At 47.5% G+C, this 17,878-nt stretch overlaps 1 protein-coding gene across 1 annotated transcript in view; it reads left to right on the forward strand.

The window, feature by feature from the left end:
* Positions 1 to 17,878, forward strand: part of LOC135916357 (structural maintenance of chromosomes flexible hinge domain-containing protein 1-like) — a 373,767-nt gene that overhangs the window by 8,644 nt on the left and 347,245 nt on the right. The window contains exons 5-6 of the mRNA XM_065449720.2: positions 9,087 to 9,168; positions 10,239 to 10,321. Of these exons, the coding sequence (XP_065305792.1) occupies positions 9,087 to 9,168; positions 10,239 to 10,321 (165 nt within the window). The remainder of the gene's footprint in view (positions 1 to 9,086; positions 9,169 to 10,238; positions 10,322 to 17,878) is intronic.

Below are 17,878 nucleotides of genomic sequence, written 5' to 3' on the forward strand. Positions count from 1 at the left end.
ACATAGGAAAGGCCAAGAGAGAGGTGCATGGGATTGTTTTTTGAATTTATGGCATCCCCGTGCTGCAAAGCACTGCCGCATTAGCCAAAGATGATCATCGCAGCATTTTGTATGCAATGTGAGTGTTTATTTGAAATGAGTAAAAAGATGTTGGAGGTTCTTTGGGAGCCCTTTAAGTTCCTTGTCGAGATACGTCCAACAAAAATGCATCACTTGTGCCGCTAACTGGATTATACCGAGTGAAAGAGTACCACATTTCATTCAGTTTGCACTGTCTCTCATGCTTTGGGGAGCGAGAGTAGGGATAGTTCATGCGCTTCTTTGTCATGTGAATGTCAATCGATAAGTGATTCGATGCATGTCATAGATCACACGACTGATTTGTCTACGATCATGTTTGTCTTGTGAATCCTCCTTATTCTCAGTAATCACTTTTTGAACCTATGGAAATTATGGTAATGGACAGATCTTCTCTGTGTCCACACTCTTGGGTATGTAGCTTCCTTGTCTGCAGGAAAAAGAAGGTTGAATTGTCATGCTGATATGCATTAGAATATACAGGTGGCAGCTGTCACTCAAAATTTGGGCAGAGTGCTGTAGCCAGCCTGTCGAAGCTTTGATGATATACATTCTAACCTCGTTACAATGAAGCGGGATATAACAAAGTAAATGAAATTTCCCTTGAAATTTCCATAGAGATCTATGTATCTAAAACCTCATTTTAACAAAGTGAAATTGTCCTGCCAATGGATCTAACGAATCAGATTCGTCTTCGAAACCAAAAAATAGTTGAATGTTACTCGCTGAGTACATCTCTTTCCGCAAGGTTTGGTACTCATTTGCAGTTGCAGTTCAAAATTCCTGCATCCCCATTTCGAGTACGTCATCAAGCAACACTGGTCTTTCTCATCGCCATGCTTAGCTGTGCACAAACATGAGCTCATGATCACACTTCTCTACTGACCTCTTTCTCTTATGCATGCCTGTTGCGTGGCTAAGCGCAGCAGTGTGAAAGATTAGTACATTCACTGCTGAGAAGAGTGCCGCGCACTCTTCCCAGGTGCAGCTGGGTGTGACATCCGAGATTTACCAGGCACAATCTCGGAGGTCATGCGCAGGCCTGCACGAGTCACGCCATGCTGTACGGCTATGTGCGGTGGTGTGAAAGGTTAGTGCATTCACTTCTTTCTCTTTGGCGCACCACACAGACAGCCGCAGCTTGGCCTGGCCTCAGTGACCTTTCAGGTGCAATCTCAGGGGTCAAGCCCAGGCTGTGCATTCACTTCTTCTCCCTGCGGTGCTCCGTGCAGGCTGGCAACTGGACGTTGCCTCTGAAATTGCATTGGCATCAGGGCAATCTTGGAGGCCTCGAGCCAGCCAAGCCAAGCCGGCAAGCGGTGAAGTTCGCTTGCCTCCTTGATCGCACAGTGAAGCGCAGTGCTGTGTGGCATGTGCTGCTTGACCGCGATGAGTTAAGTGAAAAGCAGACGCAAAAGCTTGTCACAATGGAACAGAAGACCACTATCTAAACACTGTTGCCTCAGTTGCTAAGTTGCATGTTGCTCATGCCAAAGATTCTTTTGTTGGTTTATTCCAATTTCATCGCATGTGTGGCCGTGTAGCGCAATTTTGTGGACTGCAAAGCCGTAGTATTATTTCCATGTTTACAATTGTGCACCCCATTGGGCATGTATTGCATTAAATGGCAATAATGAATATAACGAAGTAACGGATATATAACGAAGTAATTTCAGCCCTCCCTTCAACTTCGTTATAATGAGGTTCAAGTGTATACATTGCACATGTGATCATCCAAAGTCATCACCGACACACATTGGTGTAGCCAAGGGGGGGGGGGGGGTGAGTGGCGGCAGTTTAGGGAGTTGATCCCCCACCGTGAAATTTTCGGATGACCCCCCCCCTTTCCTACGGAACAATGTTTCAGGAAGGGGGCTTCAAAAGAGTTACATGGGTGAATGGGAAAGCTTGAATGTGAAAGCAAGCCAAGAGCTTGGGCTAGTGGCTGTACGAAGTGGAGGGGGTGTGTCATTGGGGCGGTCCTCTCTCCCATGCACAGAACATTGCGGCCCTACTCATGGAATGGCTCCACCTCATTCCGGATTGTGTTAACCATAACTCCTGAGGGTGGATCAGTGCTTAAAATTCTACAAAGAGATAAAGATGCGATGAGCGCATGCGTAAAACTTGGGGGCATTGCTGCTCCCTCTAGGCCTTTGTGTCATCGGAGAGCTTCTCATTTCTGGTACTTGACCCAATCGTCGAGCACGCTGCGCAAAAGAAGAGCATTCCGAAAATATTGAGACTTGCCTGTCTAGAAAACGGATAAGCACCTGGCTCCTCCCCGCTTTCTTCATTTTCTTTCCCTTGTCTTTGACTTTCATTATGTTAATGTACTACAGCGGACTCTCGTTAAACGGAACCTCAAGGGACCGGGAAAATATGTTCCGTTTATCAGGAGTTTCGTTTAGAGAGAGAAGGTTCAGGATATCGCAATCCGTTTCACACTGCTTGGTCCCGACGAGGCAGGCGTGCGCGCAATTGGCAGTCTCCGCTGAAGCGGATCTCAGATGCAAAATCTAGGTATTAAAGAGGATGGTACGGTCAGAACGGTCAACCTGTCCTTACTCAGCTTCCCCCTGGTGCATTTCTCTCCTTTGAATGACAAGGATTTTGAGGGTAGTAATTTGAAGAACAGTGCCGTCTCATCTACATTGTAGATGTTCTTTGCGTCGTACTCCTCCAGAATGTTGGGGAGCCGTGTTGCTCGCCAGTCGGCGCATGCCGTCGTGTCTGCAGCGGCAGCCTCCCCTGAAACGGCACGACACACTATGCCATTCCGATCTTTAAATCTCGTCAGCCATCCTTTGCAGCACGAGAAAACCTTCGCTGAAAATAGAGCACGTTCTGCGTTGACACTAACCGACTCGCAGTCGGCATGTCGCCTTTTCATGGCAGGCACCCTGTCCAAACTCACCATCAAAATCCTAGGAAGAAATCTCACGGAACACCACGCTATTACGTGGTGTCCGGCGCACGCCGGAGTGACGGGTAACGAGAGGGCGGATTGCCTCGCTCGAGAATATAGCATCCGAGCGACGGAACGCACTCTCGTAGAATCTCCGATCACTGCAAAAGATGTCTTGGAGGCACAGAGACGAGGAAGGCAACGATATAGCTTTCCAGACACATCCTTGGACTCAGCGCAAATGTGGGACTGGCGCCGACTACAAACCCGTACATACCCACACCTACTCCTACTACACCACATACACCCCACCCGGTATCCCAACACTTGCCCTTGGTGCGGAGGGCGGCCATCTCTTGACCATATCACATGGTCATGCCAGAGTCGGCCACAAGAAATCCAATCATCCCTTATGGGGCAAAACTCCCAACAGTCGGCAGTGGGAGGTGTGGCTCGCCAGCACAGTGCTGGAAGACCAATTGGCCCTTCTCGACCAAGCCCGGCGTGCCGCGATCGCCAGTGGGGCCCTGGACTGAGGGACCCACCCACTGGACCAGAATTCCGTTTCCGTTCCGTTTAAGCGTTGATTCCGTTTAACCGATTTCCATTTATCGAGATTCTACTGTACTTGAGAAGAGCTTGCTGTTAGGCTAGATTGTGCAGGCTGTTCAGAATGGAAACAGCAAAAAAACAGGACACGAAAGAAAGGTCTAGAGAACGCTGATTTGCACACGGTAACATATGTCAAGGATGGGGGTGCCGGGCCAGGGAAGCTAAAAAAACCTAAGAAAATGCAGTTTTCCTCCCCGACAGAACTACAATTCGTCCAGCGCGCCCTTGTGATATGATTTCTGTGTTCGTTGAGGGTGTGCAAGTTGATGCTTTGGTGAACACAGGTGCCACTTTATCTGTTATGCATGCTGATTTGTGTAAGCGTCTAGGGAAAGTTACAACGCCTTATGAGGGACCATTGCTGATTGCAGCTCGAGGAGACTCCGCCCTCAAGGATCCGCCTCAAGGATCCGCCCTTCCGCATTTTGTACTGTGCGTGTAATGATCGACGGCATTATCCACCACATACAGTTTGCTGTGCTGTTGCCATGCTCCCTCCAGCTCATTTTAGGATGGGATTTCCGTGTCTCTGCTTCTGCTGCTATCTGTTGTGGGCAACATGTCGTACATATGACCGACACCGATTATTCGCTTAGCGATGAAAAGTACAAGCCACTTCGTCTGCTCGCTGCAGAAGATACCGTGCTACCTCCAGGCTGTCAGCAAATTCTGACCATCACATCCGACGTCATCGACCATGGAGATGCGTTAGTATTGCCTTCTGCGCATTGTTTCACAAAGAGAATAGTCATTGTATCAGGCCTAGTTAGATTTGACAATGGAATGGGTCTGCGCTTTGCCGCAAGGAACACAGCACCCGAGAAAATTCTCCTTCCTAAAGCCTGTTTCACATGCAAGCGATTGAGCGCATGGAGCGAATAAGCGGCATGACACTCTGAAGCTTTTCGCGAGGTTTCGTTTCACATGCATTGCCGCCGCGCATTTTCCACCACTGCGAATATCAATGTTGCTGGCAAAAAACACGGGACTTCCAGCCAGTTTTGGTAGTTTGCGACTACCAATATAAGCATTGCTTTGTCCCTGCCTCTCAAATCTTTATTTTATAAATACATATCCTGCGCTTAGCAATTAGCAATTTGTGGAAAAGCTCTCTTGGGATGTTACCCGTACCACGTGTAGCAAGTAAATAAACATTGTCCTATGCGCAGGCTTTCCCACACTAGTCCTCCTCTGGTCACGTGTCGAGGCGGGCCGTTTGGAAGCGGTGCTGCCGCTCTGCCGCTGCGATGAAATTCCAACTTGCCCGAACCTCGCCGCTCCGGCTGCAAGTGCCGCCGTCGCTCGAAACAGATTTCTGTGGCGCGGCGGCAGGATTCGCCAGCATTTTCGCTTGCATGTGAAACAGGCTTAAGCGCCACTTTGGCTTGCGTTGTTCAGGCTACTGGCAAATTCCGATGCATGAAGACGACAAAGAAAAGACAGCATTTGCAACCCCAGATGGCCTTTACGAGCTCGTCGTGCCCTTCGGCCTACTTAGTTCTGGTACTTACCGTCGGCCTACACAATCTACTTAGTTCTGGTGCTCCCTTCGTGTGGTCACTGGAATGTGAATCTGCCTTTGACCAGCTGAAGGGCGCCCTCACATCTGAACCTGTCCTGTGTCATTTTGATGAGACTGCACCCAAAATCTTGCACACGTACGCTAGCGGCCATGGAATTGGACACCTCTTTGACACTCTTTGCGTGAGACACCTCTTTGCGTGAGAGAGTCATTGCATATGCAAGCCGCGCACTCGCACCTGCCGAGAACTATACCATCACCGAGCAGGAATGCCTAGCTGTCGTTTTGTCCGTCCAGAAGTTTCGCCCTTATCTCCAGGGCCACCATTTTACTATCGTTACGGACCATCGCCCCTTATGTTGCCTCTCCATGCTCAAGAACTTGTCAGGACATCTTGGCTGCTGGATTTTTCGTCTGCAAGAATATGACATTGAGATCATCTACAAGTCTGGTAAGGAGCACCAAGACGCAGACGCTCTTTCTCGCTGCCCGCATCCTACGCACTCATCAATGATTCAGCAACCACCTCCAGGGACGCAATCCCTGACGTCTCTTCTTCGGCGATTTTGTCCTTCGCCACTCTTGACCATCTTACTTCGGATGACAATGAATCATTTTCGTCTCAACAACTCGCCCATTCCTACTGTCGGCTTGTTATAGACCATCTTTGTGGAGCTTCGCGCTCGCCTAACGCCAGGCTCCGCAGACAGCCGACACAATGCAAGCTACAAAACTCCATGCTGTACCGCCATATCCATCATCTCGATGGACAATGCTGGGTGCTTGTACGGTCTCGCTGCCTTCATGCTCGTGTCCTTCAGGCCTCTCAAGACGATTTGGCTGCTGGCCACCTTGGCAACCAGGAAACTTACGACTGCATAAGAACTCGCTTCTACTGGCCTGGCCTGTCTACCAGTGTGGCTAGATACGTCTTTTTCTGCGCCATTTGTCAGCGTCGAAAGCGGTGAACATCAGCTCCTATCGGGCAGTTACTACCAGTCTCGTGTCCTGCGGGACTGTTCGAGGTTGTTGACATTTATTTCTATGGGCCACTTTTCACGACTCGAGCCGGTAGTCGATGGATAGTTACAGCCGTCGACCACCTCACGCGCTGTGCTGAAACGGCTTGTGTCAGTTCTGCATCTGCTTCCGATGTGGCTACCTTCATTCTTCAAGCCATAATCATGCGTCATGGCGCGCCTCGTGTCCTGCTGTGTGACCGTGGAAAGAAATTTCTTTCAGAACTGGTAGGCGAAGTGCTCAGAGCCTCTGGCACAACCCACAAGACTACGTCAGGTTACCATCCTCAGACCAACGGCCTGATTGAGTGGTTTCATCGTATGCTCTCTGACATGATAGCCGCCTATATTCAACCAGATCACAGAAATTGGGACGCAATTTCGCCATTCGTCACCTTTGCATATAACGCCGTTCAACGCACAGCCGGTTACTCGCCATTCTACCTTGTTTATGGCCGTTTGTCCAGTTCCTTTCTCGACGTTTCTTTCTTTTCTGCCCCTGTCAGTCCATCTCCATCTTCCTGCGAAGAATATGTTTCCTGCCTTGACCATTGTTGCCAGTGTGCCTGCTTCAACACCAAAGCCAGACAACAGGATCGCAAGGATCACTATGATGCATTTCATCGCGTAGTTTTCTACCAGCCCGGCGATGAAGTGCTCCTATGGACACGACTTCACACTCCTGGGTTGTGTGAGAAGTTTCAGTCCCACTTTATTGGCCCGTACACGGTCCTGGAAATGACTTCTCCCGTTAATTATCATGTGACCCCTGTTGTTCCCTCAACTGACCGTCGTTGCCGCTCTATTGAAGTGGTCCATGTTTCTCGTATGTAGCCCTTCACGCGGCATTCCCTGTACCTTTAGGTTGCAACCAGGATGGCCGTTATCGCACAGGGGAAATTAATGTGGGCATTTATTGTGCACTACATCATGTGTGTGCCCTTCTTCATCGTGCGGGTAGTCGCATCATCATAGCGGACTGTGCTGAGGGTCCTTCGCCGCGTCTCTCAGGTCGGCCCTTACTTTGACGTCACAATAGCAATGTTTGGGGCCGCTGCACTGTTCAACAACCTGGTGAATGTTAGAGTCTGACGGTGACCAACGGAAAATAATTTTAAGAAGGTGTGTGGCGTGATGGATAAGAGGAGGGGAGCCGTTGCACATAAGTGGTGTCAGGGACGAAAGTGGCAGATATTATGGGCATATGGAGTATGTCTTGACACTGCCTGATTCCTTGACACCAGACAGCCATGGCCAGTTGGCTAGCTGAAGCTCGCCTACCCCGTCATAACACATGCTTGCTTGCTGCGGAGAGCATATCCTAACTAAACATCTTGGCAATCTTCAGAATAGACAGGTGTCGGGAGACACAACACTTTCAAATCTGGGAGCTACTGGCCCTTATTTCACTGCGAACTAAGCATGCCGTAATTTTCACAAAGGCTTCTAAACATGAAGCAGCCCTACTTCAGACTGTCTGCCCAATGAATTGCTGAGTGTGATCAAATAATGGGATGCGTCGCGTGTTGACTACAATACCATCATCACAAGTTACTTCCAAACAACTATACAAATAAGTCGGACAGCAGGTCACTGAAAGTGAGTGAAACTTGCATCAGCATAATATGACACTATCGATTTTCTAGCTTAAAGCTTCGTTCTTGTATATTTAAATGTAGAATAATACAGCATGCCAACAACGCCGGAAGCGCGATTAATAGGCAGCTTGAAAAATAGTGCCTGCCGTCTTCTGTACGTAGCTGTGGCTGTGCCACTCAAACAATGGTTGTCTCCACTGCTACCTGAGCTGCAACAAGTCTGGCCTGCAAACAAGAAGATGCTTGATAGTGTGCTGTCTTGTTTTTGTTTGGTCCCATTTTTGGCGCTGTTCGATTTTCCAAGTCATGTACCAGCTAGGTCATTGACATACGTTACATAAATGCATCAATTCTGAAACGAAATTTTAGATTTCATTAATATCATAAGGATAGCACAATCTGATGCGAAGTGGCTGCAGGCCTTAGTAAACAAAATCTTTTGTCAGAAGTCAAGCAAAGTTGTTTTGGCAATGCAGAAACGAGTGTGTGTGTGTGTGTGTGTGTGTGTGTGTGTGTGTGTGTGTGTGTGTGTGTGTGTGTGTGTATGAAGCTCTTGAATAAGGTTGGTCCACTTACCAAAACTGTTGGGTAAATAAACCAAAGAGAACGAAGAGAAGTTATGCTTCTCATCTCTCTGTGTGCATATATATGAGAGAGGGAGAGGGGAACCCACCCCGAAATTGCCAACCCAATTCTTTCTTTCCCTTTCGTTGAGCGGGCTAAGCAGTCACCAACTTCACAAATGCTTGCATGAAGTTTGGGGGTTAGGTGCAGCAGATTGTAGTCAGTGCATCAGGTATCAATCTGTGTGGATTAGTTGGCTCACACCACCAGTACGTGGTAGGACATCACCTTTGATGGGTCATTGCCTATCATCGCATAAAGTGTGCATGAAGTGGCAAGTCTTGGAGAGTGGAAACTTATATAGGTCTGTTGTCTGTAGGTGATGCAACAATCTGCTGAGCATGAGGTTGTGGGTTCGATTCCCAGCTGCGGCAACCGCATTTCTATTGGGACGAAATACAAAAGCATTTCTGCACTACGTATTAGGTACCCTAGGTCTTAAAAGTTATTCCGGAGTCTATGAGTCACATCGGCGTTTCTCATGTGGTATTGTGGTTCTGGCATGTAAAACTCTATGATTGAATTCATTTAGTGACGGGGCAATCATCAGACCCTCAAGCTTCTTGCCAAACATGTCTGGTTTGGTGTTTCTGCTGTTTATCACTAGTATCGTGTTCTGATACTTTCTAGTTTTGAACAGTTGTAGCACTTATTAAGAAGAAATGATGCATATACTCTACTGTTGAAATAAAAAGAAAATTCTGATTTCATTCGATTCCTTACAGGTGGAGTACCTGCCGCACTATGACACAATCATCAAATCGGGCATGTACGAGTACTATGCTTCTGAGGGCCATAATCCACTACGTGAGTTGAAACAATGTTCATTTGAGTAGCTGTAACATATTCCAAGATATATTTTTTTGCTTCATATTTGTGAGATTTTGTTTGTTTTCAAGTTTCGGAATTTGTGTCAGAGTTCATCCTTGTGCCATCACAGGCTTATGATTTTTTCATATACGGTCAATTTCCGTTAATTTGACCTTGGCAGAACTGATAAACTTGATCAAATTATTTAGCGGGTCAAATTAAACAAGATTCAGAAAAAGCTCCCTAACAAACCCTATTTATTCTCTTTGGCCCTATTATATGTGTCTGACGTAGAAAACCAATGTAGAAATTACAATAATGCCCTAAAACAAAATAGAAATCTAACATGCACTCAATTTTTTAGCACGAAAAATAAGCAAGGTCCTATTGTGTGTTGCACATTGGTTGCTGTTTTTCTAAAGTCAGCATCGCCGCAATACATCCGTTTTACTGCAAAGCATACAATTGCCACAAAGGAGGTTTTGAGGTGTCCGATTGCATTGTGCAAGCAATTTTGGGCAGAATTTTTCTGGAGAAAAAAAAAAGGTTTACATTAAAATTGGATAAATATAGCATAATCAAACATTGTGAGCTATGGTTATTGCTTGAAAATCCTCCTTGGGCAGGCCGAAAATAGCCATTTTTGAAGGGAGATTGTTTCTTAATGTGTGCTCAATGCATTCACTGCCCCTCGAGCTACACTTGCCACTGAAGTTGTTGCTGTTGGGGTCACCATAGAGTCAGGCTCATGCATGCTGACAGGTTCAATTCAAGTTAACTGGCAGAGGCCACTTTAAGGGCCGAAATAACGAAGCTTTAGGCCCATTGAAATGAGTAGCCACTGGCCGGGACCTTCAGTCAGGATCGAATTAACAGAATTTGAAATAACAGAAATTTACTGTATCTTTTGATTCCAATAAAAAAATTATTTGCAAGGAACATGCTTGTTCCGTATGTTGTTTGTTGTTTTGTTATGCCTTTTTATTTTCCATTATAGATAAAACATCGACCAACAAAAGGCCACCTTGCACTTGTACTGATAGCTTTTGGCATGATTCTTTTTCTAGCGTATGCATTTGCAGAGCTCATTGACAATTCCTTGGCAGCTACCAAGAATAATGCTGGCAGCCGGAAAATTGAGCTGAAACTGGTGAGTACTATGCTCTACTGTATTTACATGATTGTAGGTCGACCACTTTATTAAAACTTGAAAATCTGAAGTTGGGGGGTCGACTTACAATCAAGACCAAAACATGGCACCGAAAAAAAAAAAAAAGCGAGACAAACGGGATATCAGGGGAGCTACATTGTAGTTCCAATTTTGTGTTTGCTCTACGGCCCCACCCATAGCTTTCCGTTACCCCGTGTGTTTGTTCACTTTTCGGAAGGGTTCTTCAACATTTTTTGAGAGTTTTACCTTGCACACAGCACTCATGGGGGGTGTCGATAGTCCATGGAAGTGCCGCTGTTCTGTTTGTGGCGGCACCCTCAGAACAGCAGTGCTTGCAGGAAGTATCGATAGTTCATGGAAGAGCAGACACTGCTCACGGCTCGCATGTTTCTCTTTCCAGGTAGCTCTTTAGTTTCACGCGTTCGATTTGACTGCCGGCCACGTGCTACTTCCGTGCTTCCTCAGTCGTCATGAGTGTTCCGAGTCCACTAAACATTCCGTGCTCGTTCACAGCGGCGTCGAAGAGGGCTGCCATCCTTTACACTGAAGAAACAAATAAATGTAGCAGGCTGCAAGTTGGATGTTTCTTAATGGGTGGTGCGAGAGTGGCGACGGCAGCGAAGCAAAATTTTCACCTGTGATGGCAAACGAAGAGGTTTCCGCGGGCTGAAGTCTGGACGCGAAGCTTTCCGGAGCTGAAGGCCAAGCTTGCGGCGTACGCCGCCGAAATGCGTGATCGGTCCCTGCCAGCGACGTGCGACATGGTCATGAGACAAGCCTGGATCTTTGCCTTTTAAGTACCTGTTCAGCCGTGAGTACGAGTGGCTGGCGGCAGAAGACTGCGAACTTACGCCAACCGGACATGTCAGAAGAACCTCCCTGACGACTCTGTGTAGTTGGGTGCTTTCGGCGTGGACTTATGTATGTATGCAAATGCACGTATATATGCAAATGTGGAATTTCGCTGGACGGTGACGTGCTGTGGGACCATAGCAATGACAATGGCAGCACTAGGGAGGAGTAGCAGTTCAGTGAATTTACTACTACTAAATTTTCGTTATGGAATGTGCCCGCGGGTATGCTCTTATTTTTCTTTTGCCCGTCACACGCGATATGGGGGGGTCGAGTTACGATCGTGTAAATAAGGTATCATTTCAGTCTCCTGTATGAACTGAAGCTTGCTGTGCGAACAGGGCTCAAAATTTGTGCTGGTGCTTTTGGCAGAGCAGCCCTCTTGGCTCCCGTTTTATGTTAATGCATTTTTCCTGTACTGAAGGGTTTAGATGAATGGGAAGATTCTGCTAGATTTGCATATATGTATTGCATAATTATGACTTGTAAACATATGGACTGTAACACGGTTTCATGTATAATGTGTGATGGCAACTGTGGTCTCGCACAGCACTTACAGCTTTCCTTAATCATGCCTACATGACATGCACGCTCTGGTCTTGCGCTGATCGATCACCGCTCTTCTGCGTATGCTGAGCCTATATATAGGGTGCCTTGTTGTTCGCTCCATGCCGTGTACCGCTGCACCACTGCTGGCGTCTGCTATGGCACTCGAAGCCAGGAGAATGTGAGCGCACACATGCAGCAAGTGAGACCTTATGCAAAGCTCTCTGGAAAGAAATTTAATAACTGTGGTTAGGATACAATGTGATAGTTAAATGTACAACTGAATTGGGACCTGAATATTATACAAAATGAACCAAATGGTCTCTGGTGGCCATGAACGGCGCTTTTGAAAGAGAAAACAAAAAGCATTGTAGCACGGCTGCCTGTCCTTTGGCCAGCAGCTGCTATCGTGCACCGCAAAGCAGAAGAAATGGTGAGGAAAACATCATAGAAGATGAGACGTGGGCTGTTGCGACTCTGGTTACTTGAGCCTCGACCGGCCTTACTGCTGGGTAGCATAGTGTTGTTGGCAGGCTGCAGGCATCCCGAGACGATTACTAGTGCGAAACTTGTACTGTTTATTCCATGGTTGGTGAAGGATATATATAGGTTGAGAAAAATCATCAAAATACATTGCGGGGCTGCTTAAATAGGCTTGTTAAGATCGCTGGCGGGATTTTGCTCGCGTCAATGTCACGTGACATGTACTGAGCCCGTTCAGTGATAGGCGGCTGATCCCTCTCTCCTAGGCGAAGTTGCATATGGCTTGCCTCCGCAGGAGGCAACCCGTGGGTCCAGTTTGGTTTGCTGAAAGGAGTCTCCACTTGAGTCGCACAGTTCGCTGAAGGTGGCCTTCCCTCCTGTCACACACACACACAAAGGGGCCCGAAATCACTGCGGGGCGCTTGCCAGACTGGCAACCACTTGAGACACCCATAGCAAATTAGGGATCCATTCTCCGTTTCGATTAGGCATGGTCTTTCGATCATCCTTTTTGCACAAGGCATTACACGCCAACCGTAACGGGGCATAATTGAAAGGCATTGCTTCAGGACATCAAGACGCTGAAAAAGAGTGTGTGCGCGCCAAGGTCGGGACTCCACCAAGCTGTAGTAACCGCCGGCCGGTGGCCGACAAAGCGATGGTTGGCAAAGAGCATCATGTGCATGCCCTCTGATGCCGCAGTGTGATCTCCCTAGCACATGCCCCATGCATGAGTAAGGGTCCAAATCCTGTCAAAAACTTGGCCAATAAAAGCAGCCCTCTGATATTCCTTTTCAGCAGGATGACAGCTGCGTGACAGTGTTTTACGACACACTGCTATCGTGCCGTAGCAGGGAGGCAATGTATACCGAGTTCTTGGAAACGCAATGGCTTCGCGCAACTGTAAAGCAAGCGCCTGAACTCTCGTGCAACTCATGATGGTGTAATGTGCGGTGCGATATAACAGAGTGAGCTCCTAGTCCACAGCAAAGGAGCAAAAGATAGTTTACATCCAGTTGGGTGTAAAAGTTGACTGTTTATCAGGGAAAGTACTTTGTGGATATTCATGTGCAAGATTTGAACAGTGCAAGTGAATACACTTGAAGATCGTCAATTTGGACTCCTAGGGTCAGACAAGTTATTCAAATAAGACGAAGTTCAAACATGAGAGAACCCCTGCAAATATTGCACTCAAATATGTGCAGTGCAGTTGCTGACCGATAATTCATATTCTGTGGAGACTGCCTGAATGACCAAATAACTGAAGTCTAACACATCAAAATTGCCAGAAAATAAGTTATTCAGAAAAGCTGGTTCAGAAAAGCTGGAAAACCTGGAAGCATTGCTGCACAACCATAAGCTACACACATAGCACGCGGCTCCACGCACATAAGCATGCACGTGTGACCTGGTCAGTCGGCATTGCAGCCATTCTAATGGCCGTCACTGCAGACAGATGAAAGTAGGGTCTCCAAATGCACCAAATTTCCATTCCCTGCAGTTTAAGCAGGTTGACTGTGCTCCAGTAGCCACATCATCGTGGCGTTCTTCAGAACAGTCATTGTCTGGCAGTTACCTCACTTTATCGCCATGCTCTTCAATGGAGACATTGAGGTTGGTGTTGGCACTGTTTCAAGCTGCTTGATAAGTTTGTAGTAACAGTCAAAGAAGTTGGCCAAGACTGTGTTGCAATTTAACGCATAAAGGAACAAACCTGGAAGCGCAGAACTTGCACATAAGAATAAGCTATTTAAGGGACCACAACAAAACACAGCTGCATTAGGACAGAAAACTACGAATTGGTAAGCATTCATGATGTGTTTTTGTGCAGCATTGACAAATCAATGAACGACGAAGCAGAAACACACGGGACAGGCACTGACTCTCAACTGATGTTTATCTTGAAAAACGTTAAGAAAGAAAGCAATCCGCAATCTTTGAACATGTGTCGGACCACCCGAAGCGTTGGTGTCTTCTTGGTGCATACTCCAACTGCACTCCTTTGCAACTCAGTGGCTTGGCTTGTGCCGTGGTTTGGGCGGAGTTGCCTACAACTGGACCAACTAAGCTGTTACTTTTGGAGCGGACAGAGCAGTAGGTAGTCCGAATTCTTGAACAGGGTCCTGTAAGATGTCCGAAAGTTCCATGAAGCTGTCCTAATAATTGGTTGGTGACTGCTGCATCACTGAGGCTTAGTGCCTTACCATGCATTTTAACGGCGTTAATAGCCCCATGTTGCAGAAACTCTAGTGTCGGCGGCAGCGCTGGCATAGTTTTCCGTGAGCTGGCAAAGAGTGTCATGCCGTGCCACGGGGTTCACTCAATTACCCAATGGCCCTCAGTCCCCAGCAGCTGCAGAGCACCTGACCAAGGCGCCAGTCAGACCTGTAATGCAGCAGAGGGTGCTAAGAATCCTTGGGTCAGGACAGGTTGCCAATGGAAACTGACCCTTGCAACGTTTAACACCCGAAACCTCTCGAGTGAGGCTAGCTTAGCAGGACTCTTTGAGGAATTATCAGACATTGTTTGGCATATCATCGGCCTTAATGAGATCAGAAGAACTGGTGAGGCTTATACATTGCTGAATAATGGACATGTCCTCTGCTATAGAGGTCTCCTAGATCAGAAGCAATACGGGGTAGGATCCCTAATCCATAATTACATAGTGGGCAACATTGATGAATTCTACAGCATTAATGAGAGGGTAGCTGTAGTCGTAATCAAACTTAATAAGAGGTATAGATTAAAGGTAGTACAAGCCTAGTTTCCAATAGGTAGCGAGGCACTGGAAGTGGTAAGTAAATAAATACATCTACTTAAGACAGGTAGTGACTGCGGATCTGGATCATGAGACTGAAATAATCAGAAGAATAAGAATGGGCTGGGCTGCGTTTGGCAGGCATTCTCAGATCATGAACAGCAGGTTGCCATTATCCCTCAAGAGAAAAGTGTATAACAGCTGTGTTTTACCAGTACTCACCTACGGGGCAGAAACCTTGAGGCTTATGAAAAGGGTTCTACTTAAATTGAGGACGATGCAACAAGCGATGGAAAGAAGAATGATGGGTGTAATGTTAAGGGATAAGAAAAGAGAAGATTGGGTGAAGGAACAAATGCGAGTTAATGACATCTGAGTTGAAATCAAGAAAAAGAAATGGGCATGGGCAGGACATGTAACGAGGAGGGACGATAACCGATGGTCAGTAAGGGTTAGGGACTGGATTCCAAGGGAAGGGAAGTGTAGCAGGGGGCGGCAGAAAGTTAGATGGGCGGATGAGATTGAGAAGCTTGCAGGGACAACATGGTCACAATTAGTACGTGACCGGGGTAGTTGGACAACTGTGGGAGAGGCCTTTGCCCTTGAGTGGGCGTAACCAGGCTGATGATGATAAACTAAGACAGGAAGAAGAAAAGGGACGCTGGCTGCTACGTGCTGTTGATGGTCAGCCATATTAACTAATCTGACTTCTTCTATATATATATTGTAAATATAGTTTTTCTATACTCGCAACATCCCTGTAGTATATTGGTGGAGGTGTGGAGTGCCACGTTGGGAAACTGAGCTCCGCAGTGGACGTCACATCACCGTCCGCACCATATATGACGGTGAGCATGCGGGATCAACGTCGTTGCCACCCCCAACGTTTGGCAGTTGTTTGGCAAACGAGCCGGTCGTAAAATTGCCGCACAGCAGGAACTGGCCTCCCTTGCCCAATCCCCCACGGAGTCCTATGTCTCGTACATTCAGGACATGCTGGCACTTTGTTGTAGAGCCGATCACGACATTACAGAAGCTGAGAAGGTCGGGCACATGCTTAAGGGCATTGCTGACGATGCATTTAATTTGCTTATGTGCAAGAGCTGCCCTACAGTTGACGCAATCATTAAAAAATGCCGACAATTCGAGCAGTCCAAAAGCCGATGCATCTTGCAACTATTCGCCAGACTTCCCAATACTGCCGCAACGTTGACGTGTGAAGATCAACCCGTAGCGCAGCATGCGTCGCCATCAGAGGATTTGGTGTGAATCGTTAAGACGTGAACTGGATGCGATGGCGCCTGCAGCTTTTTCTGTTCGCATAGCCCTGATGCTACCACATTTTCAGTTCCCCTCATACAAGCCATCGCTCGCCAGGAACTTGAAAACATTGATTTACAGTCTGTGTGTGCTGTCGCTAGTCCCAGAGCTAACGAACGCCCTTCTACTATTTTCGCTCCACTCGGACGCTTCTCGCCACGTTATCGCAACCCGACTGAGTGGAGAACTGCGGACGACCAACCGATGTGTTTCATCTGTCGCCGCATTGGTCATGTCGCTCGATACTGTTGCAACTCGTGGCCCTCAACATCTCGCACACCGACCAATCTGAGCCGTTTTGATGGAAATACCTGCAATGTTTCACCCACCGCCGAGTCTAACAACGCCGCCAACTCTGCTCCGAATATGTGGTACAGCCACTCACCATCGCCACGCGGACATCAGTCTCGTTCACCGCAAACACGTTGCCCATCTTCCCGTTCGCCGCAGCCACGTTGCTTTTTGTCCCCTATGGCTTTTGGCTGCACCCTTTCTAAAAACTAGGAAATGCAGCCCTTGGAGCTGGTGCTGCATGGCCGACGCATGCAGCAAATCCTCTGTCTGTGCCCGCAAGAAGTGTAATAGACATTAAAATAGATGGTGTACTTGTCCAAGCACTTGTCGACACTGGAGCCCATGTATCTGTGACGAGTGCTAGCCTACGTAGGTCCTCACCCCAGCAGCTGCACAAGTACTTCGTGTGGCTGATGGCGGTGTGCTGGTTGTTCTTGGAATATGTACTGCGCGTTTGATTATTGCAAGCCGCCCTACTTCTGTTCTTTTTGTTGTGATTTACAGCTGCCCTCACGACGTTATTCCTGGATTAGACTTTTATCCACTCATTCTGCTCTCATCGACTGCGCGACCAGCGTTCCTCAGTTAGAACTGCCTCAACTCGCTGATGCTCTGAGTACCGCCTCATCGCGCTTTTGCTCGCTTCAAGATGTATGTCTTTCATCCGAGGCAATTACTTACGTCACTTTGACCACCCAGCCACAGGTTCCTGACGGTGAATATGTGCTTCACCCCATCATTGACGTGCTTTTGAACCGGAACGTTGCTGTTTCGCATACGTTGGTCACTGTTACTAATAACGACGTCGTTCTACCGCTTTTGAATTTCAGCCTGTGCCCTCAAGTGCTTCCGGCTGGCATGTTCTTGGCCAGCGTTTCTAGTGGTTGTGAGTTTGACATTGAGTCTGAATGCTGAGAGTGGCTTATTAGCGCCAATTGCAGCTGACAGCTCTGGTTCTTTAACGGATGACTTTGCAAAATTGATTGCACCTGACCTTACCTCTGCACAGACCGCGGACATACGACTCTTGCTTGAATCGTACAGTGACATCTTTGATTTTGGCGACAGGCCTTAGAGGCCAAACATCTGTTGTTCACCATCGTATAAACACTGCAGATACGAATCTTATTCGTTGGCATCCCTATTGTGTATCGCATGCTGAACGTCGAGTCATCCAATCAGAAGTTAACAAAATGCTGGGCAAAGGGGTCATCGAGCCATCAGCCAGCCCTTGGGCTTCGCCTGTCGTCCTTGTGAAAAAGAAGGATTGTACCTGGCGTTTT

The sequence above is a fragment of the Dermacentor albipictus genome, chromosome 5, assembly GCF_038994185.2.
Source record: "Dermacentor albipictus isolate Rhodes 1998 colony chromosome 5, USDA_Dalb.pri_finalv2, whole genome shotgun sequence".
Classification (NCBI taxonomy): Eukaryota; Metazoa; Arthropoda; class Arachnida; order Ixodida; family Ixodidae; genus Dermacentor; species Dermacentor albipictus.